The following is a 22,554-nucleotide window of genomic DNA, read 5'->3' on the forward strand; positions in this document are numbered from 1 at the left end:
TTTTTTAGAGACAGGGTCTCTCTCTGTTACCCAGGCTGGAGTGTAGTGGTGTGATCACAGCTTACTGCAACCTCAAACTCAAGCAATCCTGGTGCCTCAGCCTCCACAGTCATTGGGGCTACAGGTGTGCACCACCATGCCCAGCTAATTTTTCTTATTTTTTGTAGAGATGGGGTCTCACTATGTTGCTGAAGCCTATGAGGCCTTAAGCGATCCTCCAGCCTTGGCCTCCCATGCCTGGGATTACAGGCATGAGCCACTGTACCTGGCCTCTTCCTCACTATTAAAACAACTTCCTAACTGGTCTCCCTCCTTCTCCCAATCCCCAATCCATTCTCTGCACTGATTTTTCTAAGAAACAATCTAATTGTTACTCCCCTGCTTAAAGCCCTGCAATGACTTCCTACTTCCTCAGAGTAAAGTCTAAGCCTTTTGCCTCATAGGTATAAAATGCAGTGGAAAATTTTTACCATCAACAAGATCTACCTATAAACACACAGCTGAGCTTGGCATCAAACACTCCCCAGGATCTAAGCCTAACTGTTCTTCCAAGATTTCTCTCACATTAGTCTCTCCTCTGGCCAAAAGATGCCGCATGTAATTTCTGGCCCTCACCCCTCACTTTCCCCTCTTTGAGCTCCTGCAAGGAGTACTCTTCCCTCCTTACCTCAAGTTTTTCAAGGCCCAGCTCAGGAGCCATTCTCGCTGCCATAAATGCCCCTTCTCTCTATTCTGAGCTCTATTCTTACTCTTCTGTAGTATTTATCCCTCGCACAGAATTGGCATAGTTTCTCTCCCTCTTCCATTAAGAGTTAGGGCTAAAAGCTTGATCTTCATTAGAGCCCAAGGAACCTCACCTAGTCCACTCTCTGGCACATAACAGATGCTCAGTAAGTATTTGTTGAATGCATGGACAAATACAAGAAAGCTGTATTTCCCAGCCCTTTGATGTCCCCCACAAACACGGCATTCTCTAAAGTCATCAACTGAAGACCGCCTCCCACCCACCCACCCAGTCAGACCCCCCTGGGTGGAGGATGGGTGAACACGCGCCCCCTAGGCCGTTTTGTACGGTTTTCTACCTCCAGCCCTCGAAGCTGCGGCTGGTGGAGGATGGCAGAGGTAGCTAGACGGTGCAAGTCAAAGGGTACTGCCTTCCGCAACGTAGTAAGACTCCGTTTGGACGAAAGACGCTCCCCATTCCCAGACTACAGCAACTCTCCCGCTGACTCTCACCTACCCAAGAGGGTGGGAACTCTTCCTGACCGGCGTCCCGGCTGACCAATACCTGATCCAGATCCAGCGAGCCAGCCAATGGCTGAGGGCCAGGGCTAGGGTGGGGCGGGGCATGGTTGCCAGGGCAGAGCTAGTGGGGTGCGGTGAGAGGCTGTGAGAGAGGCTCGGTGGTTGCTAGGTGGGAGGTCACAGAGCGCGGCTCAGGGATTGGGCAGTGTCGGGGGAGGTGGGTGGTGATTGGGCGGTGCCCAGGAGGCGCCTGAGTGAGGCACGGGTGCGCAAGCGGGAGTTCCGGCAGGAGGCCCGTGGTGAGGGCCGGCGCCTTCACCATGGCTTCAGCTCAGCTGGACTACACCATCGAGATCCCGGATCAGCCCTGCTGGAGCCAGAGTATGGAACGAGGTCGGGTCCGGTCGTGGGGAGGTGACCTAACGAGTCTGTCGGTTGCGAGAGCGGCTGTAGCTCCGCCCTTCTCGCGGCCCCGCCCTCTCGTGGCCCGCCCCCTCGTACGGTCCCGCTGGTCCCAGGCTTTGTGGGGCCCAGAGAGCCCCGCCCCCGTGTAAGCCCCGCCCCAAAATGCGCCTCCTTTCCGAGCCCCGCCCCTTGTCCGTGTCAGCTGCTGGGTTGGGGCCCTTTTTTCTGTCTTTCCAATCTAGGGTTCTCGGGTCCATGCCCTCGTTTCTCTCCTTGTAGCCGAAGGCTGCCGAGAGCAGAGTCCCTCCTGATCCCTTTGTTTGGGATCGGGCTTCCCACGTCTAGCCTCTCTTCGGCGGTTGTGGCTAGGAGTACTACCTATTATTTTCCTGAAGGAGCTGGGGCGGGGGGTGGGGTCGGCGTGCTCACACGGTCCTCACAGGATCTCTGGGATTCAGAACCCTCAGCCCTCCCTCTCCAGTCTTCTTGGCAGTGGTTAACAGTGCAGTCTCTGCTGACAGGTAGAACTCGGTTGAAATCCTCACTCCTCCCTTTAGTAGCTGGATGACCTTTGGTAAGCTACGCTCTCTGAACTTAAATTTCCTCCTCTGCAAAATGTGGGTAACAACAGTCACCTCCCTCATAGGGTTGTTGAGTGCACAACTGACATTGTTTGTGTAAAGGACCTGGCATAGTGCCTGGCGTGGAGTGAGTTCAGTAATTGGCATTTAGATTAGCATTGTTTCTCCCCCTGCAGTCTTGTCATTAAAGAAAGATGTGTGGGAGACTCCACAGAATTAGTAGCTTTTATACAGGCCTGTGTCCATGACAGTGTGAGTGGGTTTGGGGGCCCAGTGAGTGGAAAGTTTGGCCCTATTGGGAATTACGTATCCTTGAAGTAGGAACAGCCTTGAACAGCCTGCATTACTCCAGCATTGCTTTCACACCTGCAGTCTCACTGCCAGCAGCTCAGCTTCTTGTGTTGCTACCCCTGTGATCTTCCTAATGTAGAGGTTTGATCTTATCACTGCTCTGCATAAAACCCTTCAGTGGCTCCTTATTGCCTTCAGGATAAATCAAGTCTAGATTCCTTAGCATAGCATTCAAAATCCTTCATAATTCAGCAGCCCCTGCTTACCTCTTTCATCACTATGTCCTTCCCCTGTTCAATTTGAATTTTATGTTCTGGTAACCCCAAACGACTTGTGATTCTCCACACACTTCTTGGTTCTCTGCCTTTGCTCCTGCTGTTTCCTCTGTCTGGGATGCCCTTTCCCGTCTGCTGCCCACACTGCCCATGCCTGTCCAGCTCATCATTGAAGTTTTAGTACAATGATGTTGCCTCCTGCAACATCCTTAGTTCGATGTTGCTTCCTCCAGGAGAGCCTTCCCAGACCCCTCCCATAGCATCCTGTGTTCCTTGGTTGGACTCCAGGAGAGGGCAGCCCCTAGGCTCCCACAGAACAGATGGCTCCAGACCAGCTGTTTTTCCCTAGAGCTGCATCTGTTGGCTTAGGGTTCTTAGGCTTGTAGATGTAAAAACACTTTTGACAAGTTTTGGCATCAGCAGGAGATGAGGTCAGTTAATAGTATTGCCCTTGGAGAGCCTTCAGCTGCAAAGGGCTTGGAGCTGCCTCCTGCACAGCCAGGAGGGCAGATGTTCTTTCTCAACCTAGGCCCAGGTGGGCAGCCTGGTGGTCTTGGTTTGCATTTCACCTCCACATCTTCCTAGCTCTGTCTGGCAAGTTACTGAACCTCCCTGAGCCTCAGATTCCTCCACTGCGAAATGGGAATAATAATAGTGCTTACCTCACAGGACTATGGGGGTTAACAAGGCAGTGACTGCACCTGTGTGCCTGGCACAGAGCAGGTGCTAGCAGAGCATTTCCTCCCCTGGGGCTTCACTGCTTCAGGAGGCTGGGTCTTACTTAGAACTGAAAGAAATCTCAGGGGGCCTTTTTGTTCTGCATTCCTCTGTTAGCATGAGGGCGTTCCATGGCTAGAAGACCTTCCCTGACGGAATGTTTCCGCCCAAATATCCTGGCCAGCTAGAGGCAACTGGGATTGTTAGAAAGCACTTACCTTTCTTGAGCCATAATCAGCCTTCCTGTCATTTCCACTCTCAGTTCAGCACTTGCTGTATCCTGGCTGTGGCTTAGTTGCTGGCCCCTCAGAAGTGACTCATACACAGGATCCCTTGAGGGAGCTGAGGTTTTGGGGGAGGGGGTGAGGGTTTATAAGCAGGTGGTTTCAAAATGATGTGGTAACTGCAGGGCTAAGGGTTATGGTGGGTAATCTCTGATCCTCTCTTCAAGAGGATGGCTTCATGCCTTCCACAAATCTCTCTTCCGTATGGGAAATGCCTCCAAGGCCTCCAATTGTTCCTACTTTTCCTGATTGCTGCTCCTGCCCAGCTCTAGCTCATCAGGGCCTTCTCTCCCACAGTGCATGCCCCAGCGTGGAGCCCGAGGTTGTAGAACCCCACAGAAGGAGGTCACAACGCTGTGATCCCCTGAATCCATTTGCTTCCCATATGCAGAGAGCTCCCCTCCAGATTGTCATTGCTTCACAGAGTGATAGTCTTTTGGGGTCCTGGAGATTATCTCTCTTTTGCAATTACTGTTAATGATGGAGAAGTGTGTAGGACAGTCATATTTGGTTTCTGAAATTACTTTTCCCTCATATTTGAAAATCAAGACCATAGAGCCCAGCATCGCTGTTAGTTGACAGAGAGGTGAACAGCTGATGCTGGCACGTTAGGTAGCTGGAAGGCGGCTACCGATCTGTAGGTCATTCAGAGACCTGGGCCTTGTGGGTCAGATTGGCAGTTCGGGATCCTGCTGCTGCTGGGAATCCCCAAGCCAGTACCTATGGCTGCTCATGCCAAGGATAGTCTGATCAGGCCTGTGCTGAAGCCGTTCCTTTAGCCCAGAATCTGCCCTCCCCCTCTCTTTCCTGGGCCAGTGATCCCCTCACTCTCCTGATACTCAGCTCCTATTTCTTTGGTGAAGATTCTCTCCTGGGGCTTCCATAGCACTGTGCTATCCTGTCACTGTAGTACTTTTCTTGGTTTCACTCACTGTTGCTGGGGCCTTGCAGGGATGAGGTGCCAAGTGAGCCGAATAGAGTACTTTAGCAGCACTGTGGGCCCAAGCTAGAGCTACTCTGACGTCCCAGGTCCAGGCTGTGCTGCCCCTCCTCCCATCTAAAGAATGGTCAGTCAAGTCCCACCCAGGTCCCCTCTGTGGCTTGCTAGTGGGCCGGCAGCCTTCTTAAAGGCACCATGTTACTGTCATGTTCAGTAAACATTTAAAAAAATAGTTCATTCAACCAGCCTGAGCAAGAGCGAGACCCCGTCTCTACCAAAAATAGAAAGAAATTAATTGGACAGCTAAAAATATATAGAAAAAATTAGCTGGGCATGGTGGCACATGCCTGTAGTCCCAGCTACTCGGGAGGCTGAGACAGGAGGATCGCTTGAGCCCAGGAGTGTGAGGTTGCTGTGAGCTAGGCTGACACCACAGCACTCGCCCCAGGCAAGAGAGTGAGACTCTGTCTCAAAAAAAAAAATAAAAAGTTCATTCATAGAATTGATGGGGCTGGAGCCCTGGGGCTGGGACAAGAGTTTTGCTCTTAGAGTAAACAGAAGGCCTTAAGGGGAGAGCAGAGAGGGGACTTGAGGGGTTTTAGTTCCTTAGGCTTTATTGTGATCCTGCTCTTTTGCTAAGCACTGTGTGGGGTTAAAGAAATGTAGAGGCCGGGCACAGTGGCTCACGCCTGTAATCCTAGCACTCTGGGAGGCTGCGGCGGGTGGATCACTCAAGGTCAGGAGTTCGAGACCAGCCTGAGCAAGAGGGAGACCCCATCTCTACTAAAAAAACTGAAAGAAATGATCTGGACAACTAAAAATATATATATAAAAAATTACCCAGGCATGGTGGCACATGCCTGTAGTCCCAGCTACTCGGGAGGCTGAGGCAGGAGGATTGCTTGAGCCCAGGAGTGTGAGGTTGCTGTGAGCTAGGCTGACACCACAGCACTCTAGCCCAGGCAACAGAGCAAAACTCTGTCTCAAAAAAAAAAAAAAGAAAAAGAAATGTAGACATCATCTTAACCCTCAGGAAGCTTTCACTGGCACATGGGAAACAGCGCTGAAGGGTCTGGACCACTGTGGTGGGCCCTGTGTTGAGGGAGGATTCCTGGAGAAGAGCAGTCCAAGCTGGACCTGAAACTTCAGGAAAGCTGACAGATCCATGGTGAGCAGCAGGAAGTGCAGAAGTCAGGACTGTGGCCTTACTCCCCTGAGTGTGCCTGATCTCCCTGATCTCGTCTGATCTTGGAAGCTAAGCAGGGTCGGGCATGGTTACTACTTGGATGGGGGAAAGTGCAGAAGTAAGGTCCCTGAGGGAGGATGCAAGTGGCTGGAGGGAGCAGCAGGGTCCTGGCGGGAGGCTAATGAGATTAAAAACCTTAAGAACTGTCACACCAGACAGGCCTCGAAGACCCAGATGAAGAGTCAGTTGGAACTTGATGCTCATCTTGTCTGTGGGGACCCCAAAAGCCTTTTTTTTTTTTTTTAAAACAGAGGAGTTTTATTTTTTGAATCATGATCTCTTTTCTTTCACCCGTTGATTAAAAAAAAAAAAAAAACCCTTTCTAAGTGTCTGTTCTATGTCAGGTGCTGTACTAGACCCTGGATTTGAGATCCAGACCACAGGATGCACCCTTTGCAGGCCTCCTGGTCTCTGAGTGTCTGCTGTACTTAAACTGTTAACCATGCTCTATCCACATGCCAGGCCAGCCAGGAGCTCCTTTCATTATTTTATTAATCCTCACAGCCACCTTGTGAAGTAGGGAGTGCTCTTAATCCTGTTTTACAGATGAGGAACAGATGCTTGCGGGGAGGTAAAGTATCTTGCCCAAAGTAATTCCAGATTTCAGCTCTAGAGCCTTACTCCAAAGCTGTGCATGCAAAGATTTCAGTTGCCATTCGGAAGGGCTGCCTGAATACAATACTATTTCTAGGAAACAATTAGGGATATGCGCAAAGAAAGGAATGTACATTAAAGTCTTTTTATAATAGCAAAAAATTGGAAACAACATCATGTCTAATAATGGGAGATTGGTCACCATAAATTATGAAACATTCTACAGCCACTCTGCAGCCACTAAAAATAATGGTGTAGAAATATATAAACTGACAGGAAAAGATGTTCACAATATATTGCTAAACGGAAGAAAGCAGATTACAAACAGTATGATTCCAATTTTATTAGATATTCATTTTCTACTTTTTCTACAGTGAGCATTCATTACTTGTGAAGTAATAATCATTTCAATTTATTGAATGCTTTCCTTATGCCAGGTACCACACTAAGGCTCTCTGTTGTCATTATCTTATTTAATCCTTTGTATTATTACCCCCATTTCACAGATCAGGAAATTGCTTAAGGTCTGTGTCATAGTTATTAAGTGGCAGAGGCAGAGATTTGAACCCGAATAGGATTTTGTGTAATATGTACTCTTAGATACTACTCTACTATGCTGTTATTTCAAACACTAAATTTAAAATAAAGCTCTTTGGTTTAAATATAGGTACTGTGAGACTTTAGACAGTATTTCTGGGGAGTAGAAAAAAATGAGGATCCTTTTATTCTTTGCATTTTAAAAAGAAAACATAGCTTCTTTGTATTTTGGTTCAGGCTTGCAAATAAAAAAGCATACACTGTACCATAGAACCCGATGCCTTGTCAGCCCTTCCCTTTGTCTTCCCCATATGCCCCTGGGATATACACAATCTAATTTATGCTTTAGTTTTATGACTTGAACTGTGGTACAATATATGTATTTGTAATTCTTGTATTATCAGTGTCAGTGTTATTTGTTGAGAAATTCTAGAGGACAGGAAGCCTGTGAGATTAGTTTCTTTTGCAGGATGCTCAAGAAGTGCCGGAGTTGAAAGCCTCATTGCCAAGGGGCTTCTGGGCATCCATGAGCTTTTTGACTTTTCGACTGCTTTTGACTCTGCAGGACCACCTCCCCTGTTGTCATTGTTTGAAATATCTTTTTAACTTTCATTGCAAAAGTTATACGTATTGATTTTAGAAAATGGGTATAAAAATCATGAAAAAGAAATAATTGCCTCTGATCCCAGAAATAATTGCTATTAATATTTAATGCATTATTATTATTATTATTTTAGAGACAGGGTCTTGCTCTGTTGCTCAGGCTAGAGTGCAGTGGCATAATTGTAGTTCATTGTAACCTTGAACTCCTGGGCTCAAGTGATCCTCCTGCCTCAGCCTCCTAAGCAGCTGGGAGTACAGGCACATGCCGCCATGACTGGCTAATTTTTTAAAATTTTTTTGTAAAGATGGGGTCTCGCTATGTTGCCCAGGGTGGTCTCAAATTCCTGGCATCAAGCAATCCTCCCACCTCGGCTTAATGTTTATTTCCTATGCAAAAAAAATGTGTGTGTGTTTGTGTGTGTGTGTCTGTGTTTGTGTATGTAGTTAAATAGAAGGGTAGTCTGTTGTGATAATTGCTTTGAAACTTGTTTTTTCATTTAATGTATTATTGTTATTTTTTTAAATAATAGCATTATTGAGATATAATTCATATGCCATAAAATTCACCCTTTTAAAATGTACAATTCATTGATTTTTAGTATGTTCACAGAATTGTGAGACTATCACCACTGTCTAATTCAAAACAATTTTATTACCTGAAAAAGAAACCTCATACCCATTAGTAGTCACTCCCTATTTCCTGCTCCCCCCCAGCCCTTGGCAAACACCAACTTACTTTCTGTCTCTGTGGATTTGCCTATTCTGGATATTTCATATAAATGGAATCATATAACTTGTGGCCTTTTGTGTCTGACTACTTTGACTTGGGATATTGTTTTCAAGGTGCATCCATGCTGTAGCATGTATTTGTATTCATTCCTTTTTATGACTGAGTAGTATTTCATTGTGTGGATGTATCACATTTTGTTTATCCATTCACAGATTATAGGATTATTTCCACCTTTTGGCTATTATGAATAATGCTGCTAGGAACATTCTGTACAGGTTTTTGTGTGGGCATATATCTTCAGTTCTGTTTTCAGTTCAATTCTACCTAGAAGTGGAATTGCTGGGTCATAGGGTAACTCTGTGTTTAATTTTTTTGAGGAACCACCACACTGTTTTCCAAAGTGGCTGCACTGTTTTTACATTCCCACCAGCAGTATATGAGGGTTCTGATGTCTCCTCATCCTTACCAGTATTTGTTTATTATCTTTTTTATTATATCCATTCTAGTGTGTATAGAGTGATACCTCATAGTGGTTTTGATTTTAATTTTCCTAATGACTACGATGTCAGGCATCTTTTCATGTGCTTATTGGCCATTTATATATCTTCTTTGGACAAATGTCTATTTAAATCCTTTGTCAATTTAAAAATTAGGTTATTTCTTGTTTTATTGTTGAATTATAAGAGTTTTTATATATAATGGATACATACCCTCTTTATCAGATCTATGATTTGCAAATATTTTCTCTATTTTTTTTTACTGTGTCCTTTGAAGTATAAAAGTTTTTAATTTTGATGAAGTCTCAATTTATTTATTTTGTTTGTTTGTTCCTTGTTCTTTTGGTATCTCATCCAAGCAACTGTTGCCTAATCCAAGGTCACAAAGATTTATTCCTATGTTTTCTTCTAAGAGTTTTATAGTTTTAGCTCTTGCATTTATGTCTATGATCTGCTTAATGTATTATTGAATATTTCCATATAATTCAGAAAGAAAAGTCAAAGGCATGTTTTTTGAGACTTTTGATATATGTTCCAAAATTCTCGTGACTGTCTTCTCCCTGTCATTCTCCTGCCCCTTCCTACCTTCCTGTCTATAGCTCTGGTTCAGGCCTTTGCTATCTCTTGCCTTGCATGTTACAGTAGTCTCCTACAAGTTCCTGATGAATGCTGTTGATACATTGTGTTAAGTGTAGTGGCGTGGTGGTGGTGGGTGACAGTACAGAGAAGGGGCACCTAATCCAGTTTGACGATTTGGGGTGGGGGTGGTAAGAAGGGGTTTGTGAGGGCCTTCCTCCTGGGAGTGAACAGTGAGCTGACTCTGTAGGTGGAGAGGGCATTAGCAAAGCATAAACATGGTGCATCAGCATCCTGGGCTGGGGAATAAAGAGCATGTGCACGGTCCCAAAGGTGCAGGCAGTATAGCATGGTGGTCAGAGAGTGGCTGCTGGGTCTGCTACTTCCAAGTGTTCTTGAGGGAAAGGGACTTAACCTCTCTGTGTTTTCATTTTCTTGTCTGTAAAATAAAACTATGGGGATAGTAATAGTAGCTAACTCCCAGGATGGTTGCAGGACTGAATGAGGCAGCATATACTGAGGTCTGGCTGGGGTGGCCAGTTCCTGAGGAGGAGCAGGCGGATGGGGTCAGTGTTGGGTCTGTCGATGTGTAGGAGGCAGCTGTGTGTACAGGTTTGGAGCTGAGGCCATACAGATTTGGTCAAGAGCAGGGGCTTGGGTTTTGTTGCCCAGGGGGCTGGCTAGGGCAGTGGATCCAACCTGGTCTTTAGAGTCAGATCACCTGGGTTTAGATTTCATTTTTACTGCTTATTACTTGTATAACTTTGAGCAAGTAATTTATTACCTCTGTGCCTCAGTTATTCATCTGTAAAATGAGAATAGTAACAGTTATCTTACTCCTAGGGGTGTTGTGAAGATTAAATGAGTTGCTATGTAAAGTGCTTAGAACAGTGCCTGACACATAAGGCTGTATGTGTTTGCTGAGCGAGGTTTGTAAGGGTTTAGGAACAAAGCATATCTGATTGCCTGTGCAGAGTCCTGGTAAGTCTTCAAATAGAGTGGGAGACTGAACGAGGGGCCAAAGTTTTCAGTGCCTCAAGGGCAGCTGCCAGAGGCTGGGGTATGTCAGCAACAGGAGAGAGTGATATGACTGGTGGAATGAGCAAGAAAGGAGCAAGGGTTTGCACAAGAGAGTGCAGGAATCATGATCCAGATGTGGCAATAAATAACAATAGCCAGAGCAGTTACGTTTATTGCTCTGGAAAGGGCAATGGGGAACAAGAGGAACGCCAGCTCTTTCTCCTTAGATCCATCCTTCACTTCGCAACCATGTGTTCATTTATTCAGCTCATAGCTACTGACTACTGCAGGGGCCGGCTACAGTGCTGGCCACTGGGGATGTGGCGATAAACATGACAGACCAGTTTCCTGCCTTCAGGGAACCTGCTGGTTAAGGGAAAAGAAACAGACATTAAACACATGATTGTGTAAGTCATTAAACAATGCAGACTGGATCATGCCACTCTCCCATTTCAGCCTCTTCATTTGCTGTTCACTGCTATGGAATAAAATCCTGACTCCTGGGCTGGGCACAGTGGCTCAAGCCTGTAACCCTTGCATTTTGGTTGGCTGAGGCAGGAGGATTGCTTGATGCCAGAGTTTGAGACTAGCTGAGGCAACATAGCGAGTCTCCATCTTTACAAAAAGTAAAAAAAAAAATTAGCCAGGTGTGGTGGTACGTGCCTGTAGTCCCAGCTACTGGGAGGCTGAGGTGGGAGGATGGCTTGAGCCCAGGAGTTCGAGGCCACAGGGAGCTATGGTCGCACCACTGCACCCCAGCCTGTGTGACAGAGTGAGACCTGTTTCTAAAAAATAAATAAATAAGTAAAAACCTGAGCATGGCATGGAGGCCCTGCAGGATCAGGTCTCAGTCCTGCTCTTGGCAGATCTTCTGACCACTGCTCCTCCTTCACCCGGGATTCTAGCCCCCCAGGACTGGTTACTGTGCTCCAGACTGACTGTGACATTTCCACAGCCCCCTGCCCCTGCCCTCTGTCTACCCGGCATGTTCCCAGAGCACCTTGGATTTTCCAGAATTATAACACTTCATGTGTCAAATCAGGCGGGGCAGTGTGGCTTCAGCGGGGAGAAGGTCATGGGCATGGAGAGTAGGGCACTGGAGGAGAATGTGTAAGGATGTGGGGGAGGCCCATAGGTAAGAAGAGTACCTTGTGCCTTAGGGGGCAGCCTTGACTATTTGGCTGGAGAGCAGGCGGACCAGTTCCCTCTCTTTAAGAATGCTGTGGAAAGCTTGAGCTCTGGGAGTAGGCAGTGTGTCCAGGGTGCCAGTGTTCTGAGGGTTTCTTCATAGAAACTGAGGGAGATGCATATCTGGTGAAGAGTCATTCTTGCCTGAGTAGGAGAAGCAAGAGTGCCAGCAAAAGGAATTATAAATCCCAGCCACGGGGGGAGGCACAGTCCGGAGGCCTGGTAGGATTTGTTTGAACTTTCTGTGATTGGGAATGCACCATCTCTGCTGATAGGCGCTGGCCTTGACATCCAGTGGCCACCGGGGGATGGGACCTTCCTGGGTTGGCTTCTCTGTATTTGAGATAAATACCAAAGCCCTTTGCGGGAGTCTTGGTGGTGGCACATGGGGGGAAAGCCTATAGGCAGGGGCAGAGGGGCCTATGCTCAGAGAATTGCGGGTCTCGGGAATCCAGGTGCTTGACCTCGGAGATGTAAAGGCAGGTTCTATCTGTGAGGCCGCCTCAGCCTGAGCCTCGTGCGTAGAGTTATCCCCAGCAAGGTTGGGCTGAGGCCCCACTGAGGCCCAGATGTCGCCTCTCCACCAGAAAGCCCAGTGCAGGTAAAGGGCTGCCCTGGGACGAGATGGAGACAGTAGGCTGAGAAAAGTGGTGAGAGTATTTGGAGCAGCTGGTTAGAGCTGTGGGACCGTCACCCTCATCAGAGGCCAAGGCCAGTATCAGTGGAGGGCTGGCAGGTGTGTCAGCAAGGGACTGAGGCACTGGCAGCTTCTGCTCCAGGCTGAGTTGCACGCCGGCCTGGGATCCCCGTGGGTGCGGGCAGTTAATCTCCGAAGGCCAGAGTCACCACTACTAGAGAGCAGGAACATTGAACTTTTCAATCACATTAATTTCCACAGGAAATTGTTGTCTTCCTTTTGTCCAAAGGTTAGTGATTTATATTTACCATCCTTTTATCTAGCCTTGAAATTTACTGTTGCCAGGTCACCACCGGCATCCATAAATTTCAGGGTGGCAGCTGAGCATAGCCAAGTGGCTTGGTCCTTGGAAGGGTACATGCCGGCCCTTTTGGGAGGGCAGATAACAAGCAAGAGACAGTCCTTGTACAGAAGTCGCGCTGAGGGGGTGTGCGTTCACTTTGCAGGGGAAACGAGATAAGGTCTGTTTGATAAGGTTGCAGGGAGGCCTCTTAAGAAGCAGCCATGGTGGTGGCAGCTGGCTTGTGCCTCCCAAAGGAGACATCACAAAGGAGACATTCTTCCAGCTGTGGGTGGAGCTGCAGCACAGAAGGTGCTCGAGTACTGAGGGTGGGGAGCAGGGGACAGATTCCTAGCTCTGCTTCCTAACTTTGTGATTTTAGGCAAGTAACTTAACCTCACTCTGCCTCAGTTTCCTCATCTGTAGTAACAGTACCTGCCTTATAGTATTGTTCCGAGGGTTAAACCTCAATAAATACAGGCCGTTACTATTCTCTGGGCAGGACAGGGTGAGTGGTTTGCTATGGGCCAGAGTCAGTCTGCCTTATGCCCCTTCTTGTTACTGTCTTATCCAGTTGTCTATTTAAGATCCTCTTCTGTCTACTCCTGGAATTAGACAGGGCTGGCAATCTTTTTCTGTAAAGGGCCAGTGAATATTTTAGGCTTTGTGAGCCACATGGTCTTGTTGTAACTACTCACCTCTGCTTCAGTGTGAAAGTAGCCATTGACACTAAGTAAATGGATGAGTGTGGCTGTGTTCCAGTAAAACTTTATTTGTGGACACTGAAATTTTAAATTTCATGTAATTTTCATGTGTCACAAAATATTATTATTTTTTTGATTTTTTTAACCATTTAAAAATGTAAAAACCATTTTAGCTTGCAGGCCATACAAAAATAGACAGTGGACCTGATTTGGCCCTGGGGTTGTAGTTTGCCATTAGTAGGTATAATGGCACGGAGAAGGTATTTAGTTTTCTTGCCTGGGCTGTCTTTGAGTCACTAAAGAAAGGTGTGTTCGTGTGGGTTTGTCCAGTGACCCAGCTGGGGCAGAAGGATGGGAAGGAGCCCCGTGGGAGCCTGGGGTATAGGGGTTGGCAGGATGCCTGGGCCTGGCATCTGTTGCTTCCCTGCCTGTAGCCAGAGCGGGTGCTGACTCTGGATTGGCCAGTCACCCCCATCCCCAACCCCAACTCTGATGTGTCTTTGTTTCAGAGAACAGCCCCAGCCAAGGTGGGAAGGAGGCGGGGACTCGGCAGCCAGTGGTGATTCTCTTGGGATGGGGTGGCTGCAAGGACAAGAACCTTGCCAAGTACAGCGCCATCTACCATAAAAGGGTGAGTACTACAGGCATGTGGGCACCCGGCCCCACTGGGGCCCTGCCATCTGCGGCCACTGTGTGGGGAACTCTGAACCTCTTGCTGCCCTCACCTCTGGGCTACACTGAAGGCTGATCACCTACCTATGTGGCAGGCCAAGGGATGGCATTAAGAACAACCTGTGAGGATGATGATGGGCTCATGGGCTCCATGAAGTCCTGGTCTGGCCCCTTCAGTCTACTGACCTACTTCCCCTTTCTTGCTCCCTGAACTCCAGAGTGGGCAGCCCAGCCTTGACATGCCCTCTAGTTGTGCCATCAGCCCAGGCCTCAAGTCCCTGCTGGCTGGATGACGCTTCTCTGGGCGGCTGGCGCCTGGGCTGGGTGGGCTGGGCATAGTTTGTACTCCCAGGACTGACTGCTTTTCTGAGCAGGTGACTTTCTGTCTCAGGACTGACCATGGCACCTTTCACATTCCCAGAGTAGTAAGGTGTCTTGGAAAAGAGATTTCTGCTGCTTCTTAGGCTGCACCAAGAGTTGGACATAGAGGTTGTGGTAATGGAGAGAGCCTTAGGAGGGCCTGGTTGTATTTTGGAAACCCTTTTCACATCTTTGGCCTGTGGCTTGGCCCTGCCCTCCTCAGCCCAGATCTCCCTAAAGCAGCCTTCTGCAGGGGTACCAGTACTGACAGCCCCAGCCACCAGCGGGAAGCCCTGGACTGAGCAGTGAGAGTCACCTGGGAGAGGGGCCAGCTGATGCCCCTATTCCTTCAGCCTCCCTCCACTGACCCACATCTGCACCAAGGTGTTTGGTGGATCACACCTGGAATGGGAGAGTGACTAGGAAAAAATGTAGTTCTGCACTTAAAGTCTCCCCCCAACCACCAACAACCTCCCCACAACAAACAACCTCCCCCCAACAAACAACCTGTAGTGTTGCCTTTTACAGATTGCCTTGCTCTGCAAGTATTATAGTTTCAGCTACTTCCGAATTCTACTCACTGGGCTAGGCTTGTCTGTCTGGCTTCTCCACTAGACTAAGATCCTTGAGGACAGACAGAGGAATAGTTGAGGGTTCTAGAACAGAGAATGAAAGAAAGGGCAAGTGTCAAGAGGTGAGGCTTGGGGAGGTCCTCAGGGTTCTCCTTGGAGAGAGGAGGGGTGTTTTTTTAGACAGGAACACTAGAAGAGAATCCGTAGGCTCTGGGGTGGATGAGATCTCCCTGGGTGTGTGTAGAGGAGAAGAAGAGAGCCTAGGACAGAGCCCTGAGGAACTCAAACTTAAAAGAGTGAAAGATGAAGGGGGTCCTATGAGAAAAGATGGAGTGGCCAAAGGTGGACAAGAAAACCCAGGAGGGCGTGACCGAATCCACAGGAACAGTCTTTGGGATATGGGTCGTTGTTGCATAGGGAGGGAGGAAAGAGGTCAGTGGCGAGTGGCAGGTTACTTCAGCTGACCATCCTTGTTTGGCTATGGGCCATTCAAATACTGTGCCCATATAAGTTTCCTCGTTGCTACCACCACTAATTACTGCTGCTATTGGTTGAGAATTTACTTTATTGTTTTGGTCACTTGAGATACATTTTGTTTTTCATTTAATTTTTACCATAACCTTATGAGATGGGTGTTATCCCAATTTAGAGATGGGGACACACACCCACAAGGAAGTAAGGTGCTCTTTGGCCATACTGTTAATAGGGGATGGTACCAGGAATTGAACCTAGACCTGTCTGACCCAGAGCCTGCCCAACTCGATTCCCCTGACAAAGGGTCCTTAGTCTCTGCAACAGGTAGATGAGAGGGGAGTAAGACCCAGGCAGGGTGGCTTTTCCAACTGGCCTATATGGAGTCCTGTCTGGGGATTTGAGGGCACACTTGGCCCAGGCAGTGAGGGGTACAGAAGCCTAGAGGAAGTTTAGGCCCAGATTTTAGAATTTGAGGAACAACATCATTTACTATATTTGGAATTTCAGGGCGAGTGTGAGGAGTGATCCCAGACCTGGGACCCACACAGATTTGGGTGTCAGGCTTCTGATTCAGGAGAATATGGACTCTGTTCTGAGGGGCCTGGGGAGGGAGGTGACAGTGACTAGAGATGGATGTGATGCGGGCCAGGCTCAGAAGTGGCCTCTGGTGGTCAAGGCTGGGTCCTGCAGGCTCTCTCTCAGGTGTTGGTCTCATGGGGGTACTTGTATCTGGGAGGCAGGGACAGTGTAGAGCAGAGTCGCCAGGGCAGGCTACAGCCAAGTGGTGAGGCTTGAAATGTGCAAGGTCTGGAGGATGGTGCGGAGTTGGGGGCAGACAGGGAGGGAACCAAAGTGGTCAGCCCAGATGTCTCCAAAACGTGCTCTGGGCTCCAGGTCTCAAATAGCATCCCAGGATAAGAGGGCTTGGCCATCATGAAGCAGTTAGTCCAAGGAACCTGTTTGTGAGTAGTGAGCCGGCGCCCAGGCCAAAGCAGGGCCTAGGGCATTGCTGGACTCCATGGGCCTCGTGAAGGTTGGGATTGCTGGGTCCCTCTGACCTTGGCTCATACCGCACCCCATCCATGAGAACTGACCAGGCCTCTCTCCTCTCTCCCAGGGCTGCATCGTGATCCGATACACAGCCCCGTGGCACATGGTCTTCTTCTCTGAGTCCCTGGGCATCCCTTCACTTCGTGTTTTGGCCCAAAAGCTGCTTGAGCTACTTTTTGATTATGAGATTGAGAAGGAGCCCCTGCTCTTCCACGTCTTCAGCAACGCTGGCGTCATGCTGTACCGCTACGTGCTGGAGCTCCTGCAAACCCATCAGCGCTTCTGCCACCTGCGTGTGGTGGGCACTATCTTTGACAGTGGTCCTGGCGATAGCAACCTGGTAGGGGCTCTGCGGGCCCTGGCCACCATCCTGGAGCACCGGCCTGCCATACTGCGCCTGTTGCTCCTGGTGGCCTTCGCCCTAGTGGCAGTCCTGTTCCATGTCCTGCTTGCTCCACTCACAGCCCTCTTCCACACCCACTTCTATGACAGGCTACAGGACGCAGGCTCTCGCTGGCCTGAGCTCTACCTCTACTCGAGGGCAGACGAGGTAGTCTTGGCCAGAGACGTGGAACGCATGGTGGAGGCACGCCTGGCACACCGGGTCCTAGTGCGCTCCGTGGACTTTGTGTCATCTGCACACGTCAGCCACCTCCGCGACTACCCTACGTACTACACAAGCCTCTGTGTTAACTTCATGCGCAACTGTGTCCACTGCTGAGTCCACCTCACCTCTGCTCCAGAAATAAATGCCTGATACCTCCCCACAACCTACATCTGTGGGGTCCTCTTCTGGTTCAGCTCCCTATGGCCCTTTGGGACTCTGTGGTCCTGTAAGTAGAAAATTCCTGTGGGGCTCTCTCCTGCGGGACTGCTGGTGGTTTGCTTCCCCCAGGATCCTAAGGGGCAGGAGTGCCCGGGCGTATGTCTGTGGGACCTTGCAGTTGGGTGTGTTTGGACAACTGCAACCATCAGGCTGCTGATTCCTGTGGCATTTAGGCTACAGAGATTAACAAAGTAGGAAGGGGGTGGTGTTGAGGCTGAGCCCGAGTTGATTTTTTTAAAAAATTGTGATAAGAACACATGAGATCTACTCTTCTTAACCAAATTTTAAGTGGACAATATACTGATAGTTAACAATACCTGTTGTTAATTATAGGCACAGTGTTGCACAGCAGATCTCTAGAATATAATCATTTTGCATCTTGCATAATCTAGAACTTAATCATCTTGCATAATTGAAACTTTATGCCCTTTGCCAGAGTTTTGATTCCTTGAATGGAAGGTGAGCTCTTTGGGGAGGTGCTCAAGGGTAACTCTGGGTTGGGGGTCAGGTCAGGCTGGGGATTTGGGTGGTGATCTCAGCAAGGCCCCGCAGTGGAAAGTCCCATCCCCATGGTCTGACCTCACTGCCCGGGAGGTGAGCTGAGGATGCAGGGTTCAGGGGTTGCCCGGCTCCACACTTTGCTAGGAAGCCACTGGATCCAGGAAAGTTGCCAGCTGACAGCTGAAAGATGGAGTCGGGAGCAGGAAGGCAGCAGCGCTCTAATGGGAGTTGGGACAGGCTAACTGGAGCCCTAAAGACCAGAACAGGGTAAGGGGATTTTTGGCCAAAATAACAAACTCCTTTGTCTCCTTAAGCGGAGAGCCACTTGGATACTTTCTAGGCGGGAGAGATGGTTTCAGCCTTACAGTTCTGTACCATCTGTCATTCTGTAAGTCACTGCTGCACAATGTTGGCACATAGTAGGTAATCAATAAATATTTGTTGATTGAATGAGCATGCTGTGGTGATCAAGGGACTTGGGGGGCAGGGACGGGCTTTGAAAAGTTTTATAGGCAGTCAAGGAGAAGGCTAGAAAAGCTCTGGGTGGAAGCTGACCCCAATATTCTCAGGGACGATGGACTCTGCATCCCACTCAGCTCTCTGAGAGTCCCCGCTACTGTAGCAGTGATTCCTATGCCGGGTGGCTGCATTCCTAGCCACGGCCAACAGGTGGCAGTGCCCCCTGTGCCATGAGAGCCCAAGACTCCCAGAGCAGGGTGGGCTTCGGTGGAGCCCTTGCTCTGGGTTAATGTCCCCTATTAGACAGCATATGGCCCCCAGGGTGGGGGTAACCAGCCATCAGGGACCTACTGAGTCCAGGGCGGGGGGAGTAGAGGCGTAAAAGAAGTTGGCCCAACGGGAACTGGGCATTTAAGAACCTCCTCTTCATTTCCATTTCCTCACCTCCTACCTGCTCTTCCAAACTCACTTCCCCAAACCCTTAGCCTTCCCTGGGGCTGCTCCACTTCACCTCAACAGAGGCCAGGATCCTGTGTTCCAGATACTTGGTGCCATCAAGCTGGGTGTGGGTCTATGAGGCCCTCTGATGGGCTCCAACCTAGGATGACTTGTCTCCTGTGCGTCAGCTGGGTGCAAGGGGGGCAGGAGCTGCTACCTGGACCCAGTTCTGTCGTCACCAAGGGCATCCCGGAGAAAGGGGTGCCTAAAGCTGGGGATGTGGGGAGATGCGCCTGGTGTGTGAGAGGCATAAAGGGAAATCTGGAGTCATGGAGATGTTCTGAGGCCTTGAACCTGTTTTTCCCAAGACAGCTTTCTGTTGTGGGTGAGACTCACCTGCAGCTGTGCGCACCTGCCTGGCCTCACTGGCAGTGGGAAGCTGTGGCATGACCACTAGACAAAGTGCTTTTTCTCCAGTGCCAGTAGCCCAGCTTCAGTTCCCCAATTTGAGGGTCTACCTTGGAGAATAAGGGTTTCTATTTTTTCCATCTGAGGATCTAGGCAGTAGCTACACTGGGCTGTTGGTCACTAGGATGGAGAATAGAACAAAAGCCCAGGAGTGATCCCAGGTATGTTTCAGGGACTAGAAAGGGATAGAAGCCTGGGGCTTGTGTTTTCACCCAAGCTTAGCTGCTTCTGCCCTAGGTTGGGGGATACAGCTTGCATCCCCTCTGTACCCCCAAGCTCTGACCTCTTCTGTGATTAATGAGCTGACGATTCTGCATCGATAAGGAATTAACCTAGAGCCCCTAACCATCAATAGTCAGGAGCCCAGGTCCCCAGCCCCACCCCACCCCAATGCTCCAGGGCCCCTGAGCAGACCAACCCTGCCCGGCTTCACACACCTATAGCTAAGCCCTTCTCCCCATATTGCTGCCAGAAATTAACCCCTTAACTGCCTCAGTCCACCTCCCCCCACTGCTATCAGCTCCTCCCTCACGTATTTACACACAGGCAGCAGCTGTTTATATTGGTTTAATCCATGTCAAATGTAGTTTACAAAGGGAAAGGACAAGTACCTTTGTATAGAATATACAGACACAGTATCACACCAGGGGGCCCACGTTGAGGGGCGAGGGAGACAACACCTTTTTCCCTGGGAACAGCAGCTCTAATCCCAGGAAAGGTTCTCAGCGGAAGCTGGGCAGCCAGGAGCACCCTCACCCCGCCCCAACCTCAGCCTCTGCTTTGGCTCGGTCCCACTTCCTGCCCGCACCGCGAACTCCTTATAAAGAGCCCCATGAGCTAAGACTAAGGAGAGGATCATGTTCCTCGGGGCATGTGCCCCATGTCTGGGAGAAGAAATATACACCACTGAACACCGAGCACATGGGAGAGGGAAGGGACACCACGGGAGAGGAAGAGGCAGGCACCCCAAGAGGTGGATGGGCCGAGCCCCCAGCCAGCCCTGAAGGGGGCACTGCTTCCAGGGGTTTTTAAAAAAAGAAGAAAATCATACAACCCAAGTGGGAGGCCATGGGGAGGAGGGTGGGGAGTTGTCCCATTTATACACAACATTGTAAACATACACGGTCTATATTACATGTGCTTCAGTCTGGTGTTTGCATGTCTGTCTGTCCATCAGTCTGGGGGCTGGATCTCAGGAGCCTAGCCCCGCTACTCCCCCCACCCTCACCTCCCTGTCCCACCCTGGAACAGGTATGGCCCCCAAACTTGGTGGGAGCCAGCAGGTAGTGCCTGGGCCTCAGCCTCTACTCTGGCTCCAGAGTCCCGTGTGTGTATGTGTGTGTGCGCACACACACATGTATGTGCATGTATGTACACTGGGGAACCTGTGTGGAAGTATGTACAAGGGGAGAGGGTCACTGTCACAGAGGCTGGGGGCAGGTGGGGCTGCTGGAGGCAAGGCCTGCCTGGGGTAGCTAGCTCACAAGTAGATCCTCCGCAGGTCTCCAGGTGCTGTGATCGTGTTGCACTGAGGGCAGAGCTTCTTGGCACCCTGCAGGGAGAACAGGGAGGGCTTTGGTTACGCACAATGTGCCGCATGTTTGCGCATGTGAACACCTGGGCCTGCAGCCACATCCCTCTGTGCCTGCGTGTGCTGGGACCTTGGTCCTGTCAGCCCAGACTGGGGATGCATGGTCGGCCTCTGTGAGCAGGCAGGCACGCTCTTGTGTTGGGGGGACGCCAGGATCAAATCGCCTGGCCAGCCCCGCAGCGGGAGCCCCGGTAATGAGAACAAGGCTGGGTCCAGCTGCGGCTGCCGTGGCCCTAACGAGATTACATGCGGCCTTTGATCAGGACACAGAGCCCACGTCCGAGCCTTTTATTGCTGTCTCCGGGCGACATTTTAATGGCTGCTCCTGAGCGAGGAACAGGGGCAGGAGCAGAAGGAGCTTAGTAATGGGAGGGGGAGGGGCGGGGCCCTGGTCCTGCTTCCCCACAGCCAGCCTCCTCCTGACCTGGGGTCTCACCAGTACGTGTGGCGCAGTGGGCCTTGTGGGGGCAGGGGCAGGGGCAGGGGAGGGGGAGGATTTAATAAACCTGCAGTGGGGGAGAAGAGAATGTGGTGAGCTTGGGGTAAATATCCTGGCTCTGTTCTCTACTCTGTTCTCCCTTGCTCCCCGCGTCCCCCGAGCAGGCTCAAACATAAGCATGGACAGCCACCCGCTCCCGACCCCCATGCCACCTCACCAGGGTCCGCAGCCAGCACTCCTCGCAGTGCACGTGCCAACACTGGATGGACGTTAGGGGCATCGAGTACGAGTCCTAGGGAGGAGGTGGGCAGAGAGGGGTCACTCTGAGGCAGGCCCACCCCTCACAGTGCAGAGACCTCTCCAAACCCCAGAGGACACAGAAGCCTAAGTGCACCCCTGGGTTCCTTCCTACTCACCATGCAGATGAGGCATTTGTAACGGTCCCCACGCGATAGCTGCCGTTCAAGCTCCCTGACCCGAGCCTTCAGGGCCTCAAACGTGGTCACAGCTGAATCTTCAGTGATTCTGTGAAGAGGAAGGCACAGTTGGGCGGTAGGCTGGCATTCCCAATCTGAACCTCCAGCTCACACCTCCCCTGAATTCCAGAACCACATACGTTAAGGTCCCCTAGACATTCCTGCCCGCCCCCTTCCCAGTAGCCCATCATCTGCAACTCAGCATTCCAGAGCTAAGCTCCTCACCCTCTGTTCCTCCACCTCCATCCCAATGCATTGCTAAACCAGATAGCTGGGAACCATTCTCAACCACTCCTCAGTCACCCCAACTCTGCCATCTCTCTTCTCATGTATCTGGAATGTCTCGACTTCACCCTTCCCACCAGGCTCTCCTGGATTACTCCGCTAACCTTCCAAATAGCCTCTGCCTCCAGGCCCCTCATGTCGGTTCCCTTCTTCCATCACCTGGAAGAATTTACACTCTAACAGCACATCTGATCATGTTTACTTCCAACATTCCCAAGTCTCCTTCAGAATGAAGCTTTACTACACTCTTCCTTGGCCCAGCCCTGCCCAGCCGCACCCTGCCCTGTATTTTATGCTCCATCCACACAAAACTGTCACCATACATGCCACCCTTTTCACTCCTGTGGCCTTTCTGCACCCCATTTCCTCTGGATCCTGTCACCTCCTAACTCACTAGCTCTGCTGTGACATTTAGGCCTAGTTTAGTTCTCACCTCCTCCCAGAAGCCTTTTCCAACCCTCCAAGACAGCAGCACCACTGGGAGCTCCTAGAGCTCCCTGTGCTGACCTCCACCCTAGCAATGTCACTGCAAA

The 22,554-nt window shown here is 50.0% G+C and overlaps 2 protein-coding genes across 5 annotated transcripts in view; one reads left to right on the plus strand and one right to left on the minus strand.

Moving 5' to 3' along the window:
* Nucleotides 1-1,402: 1,402 nt before the first annotated feature.
* TMEM53 (transmembrane protein 53) lies at nt 1,403-17,620 on the plus strand. Of its 2 annotated transcripts, none has more exons than XM_012649022.1 (3): nt 1,403-1,626; nt 13,920-14,041; nt 16,606-17,620. In XM_012649022.1, exons 1-3 carry the CDS (start codon nt 1,566-1,568, stop codon nt 17,257-17,259), a joined length of 837 nt encoding a protein of 278 aa, XP_012504476.1. In that variant the 5' UTR covers nt 1,403-1,565; the 3' UTR covers nt 17,260-17,620. The 2 variants fall into 2 exon arrangements, with proteins under 2 accessions (XP_012504476.1, XP_012504475.1); XM_012649021.1 differs by having other exon boundaries at nt 1,501-1,638.
* A 2,163-nt stretch (nt 17,621-19,783) lies between these two features.
* Nucleotides 19,784-22,554, minus strand: part of RNF220 (ring finger protein 220) — a 223,428-nt gene continuing 220,657 nt past the window's right edge. For all 3 annotated transcript variants that reach the window (XM_012649023.1, XM_012649024.1, XM_012649025.1), the window contains 3 exons: nt 21,677-21,785; nt 21,478-21,552; nt 19,784-20,782 (listed from right to left, as the gene is read on the minus strand). In XM_012649023.1, coding sequence (XP_012504477.1) covers nt 20,711-20,782; nt 21,478-21,552; nt 21,677-21,785 — 256 coding nt within the window. In that variant the 3' untranslated portion in view covers nt 19,784-20,710. The remainder of the gene's footprint in view (nt 20,783-21,477; nt 21,553-21,676; nt 21,786-22,554) is intronic.

The sequence above is a fragment of the Propithecus coquereli genome, unplaced genomic scaffold, assembly GCF_000956105.1.
Source record: "Propithecus coquereli isolate 6110/MARCELLA unplaced genomic scaffold, Pcoq_1.0 Scaffold299, whole genome shotgun sequence".
NCBI lineage: Eukaryota > Metazoa > Chordata > Mammalia > Primates > Indriidae > Propithecus > Propithecus coquereli.

Bases quoted from the DNA above. Each gene is read 5' to 3' on its own strand.
- TMEM53 (XM_012649021.1), top strand. From the start codon at position 1,566: ATGGCTTCAGCTCAGCTGGACTACACCATCGAGATCCCGGATCAGCCC. The intron at 1,639-13,919 runs GTCGGGTCCGGT...TCTTTGTTTCAG, and splicing joins GAGCCAGAGTATGGAACGAG to AGAACAGCCCCAGCCAAGGT. The intron at 14,042-16,605 runs GTGAGTACTACA...CCTCTCTCCCAG, and splicing joins GCGCCATCTACCATAAAAGG to GGCTGCATCGTGATCCGATA.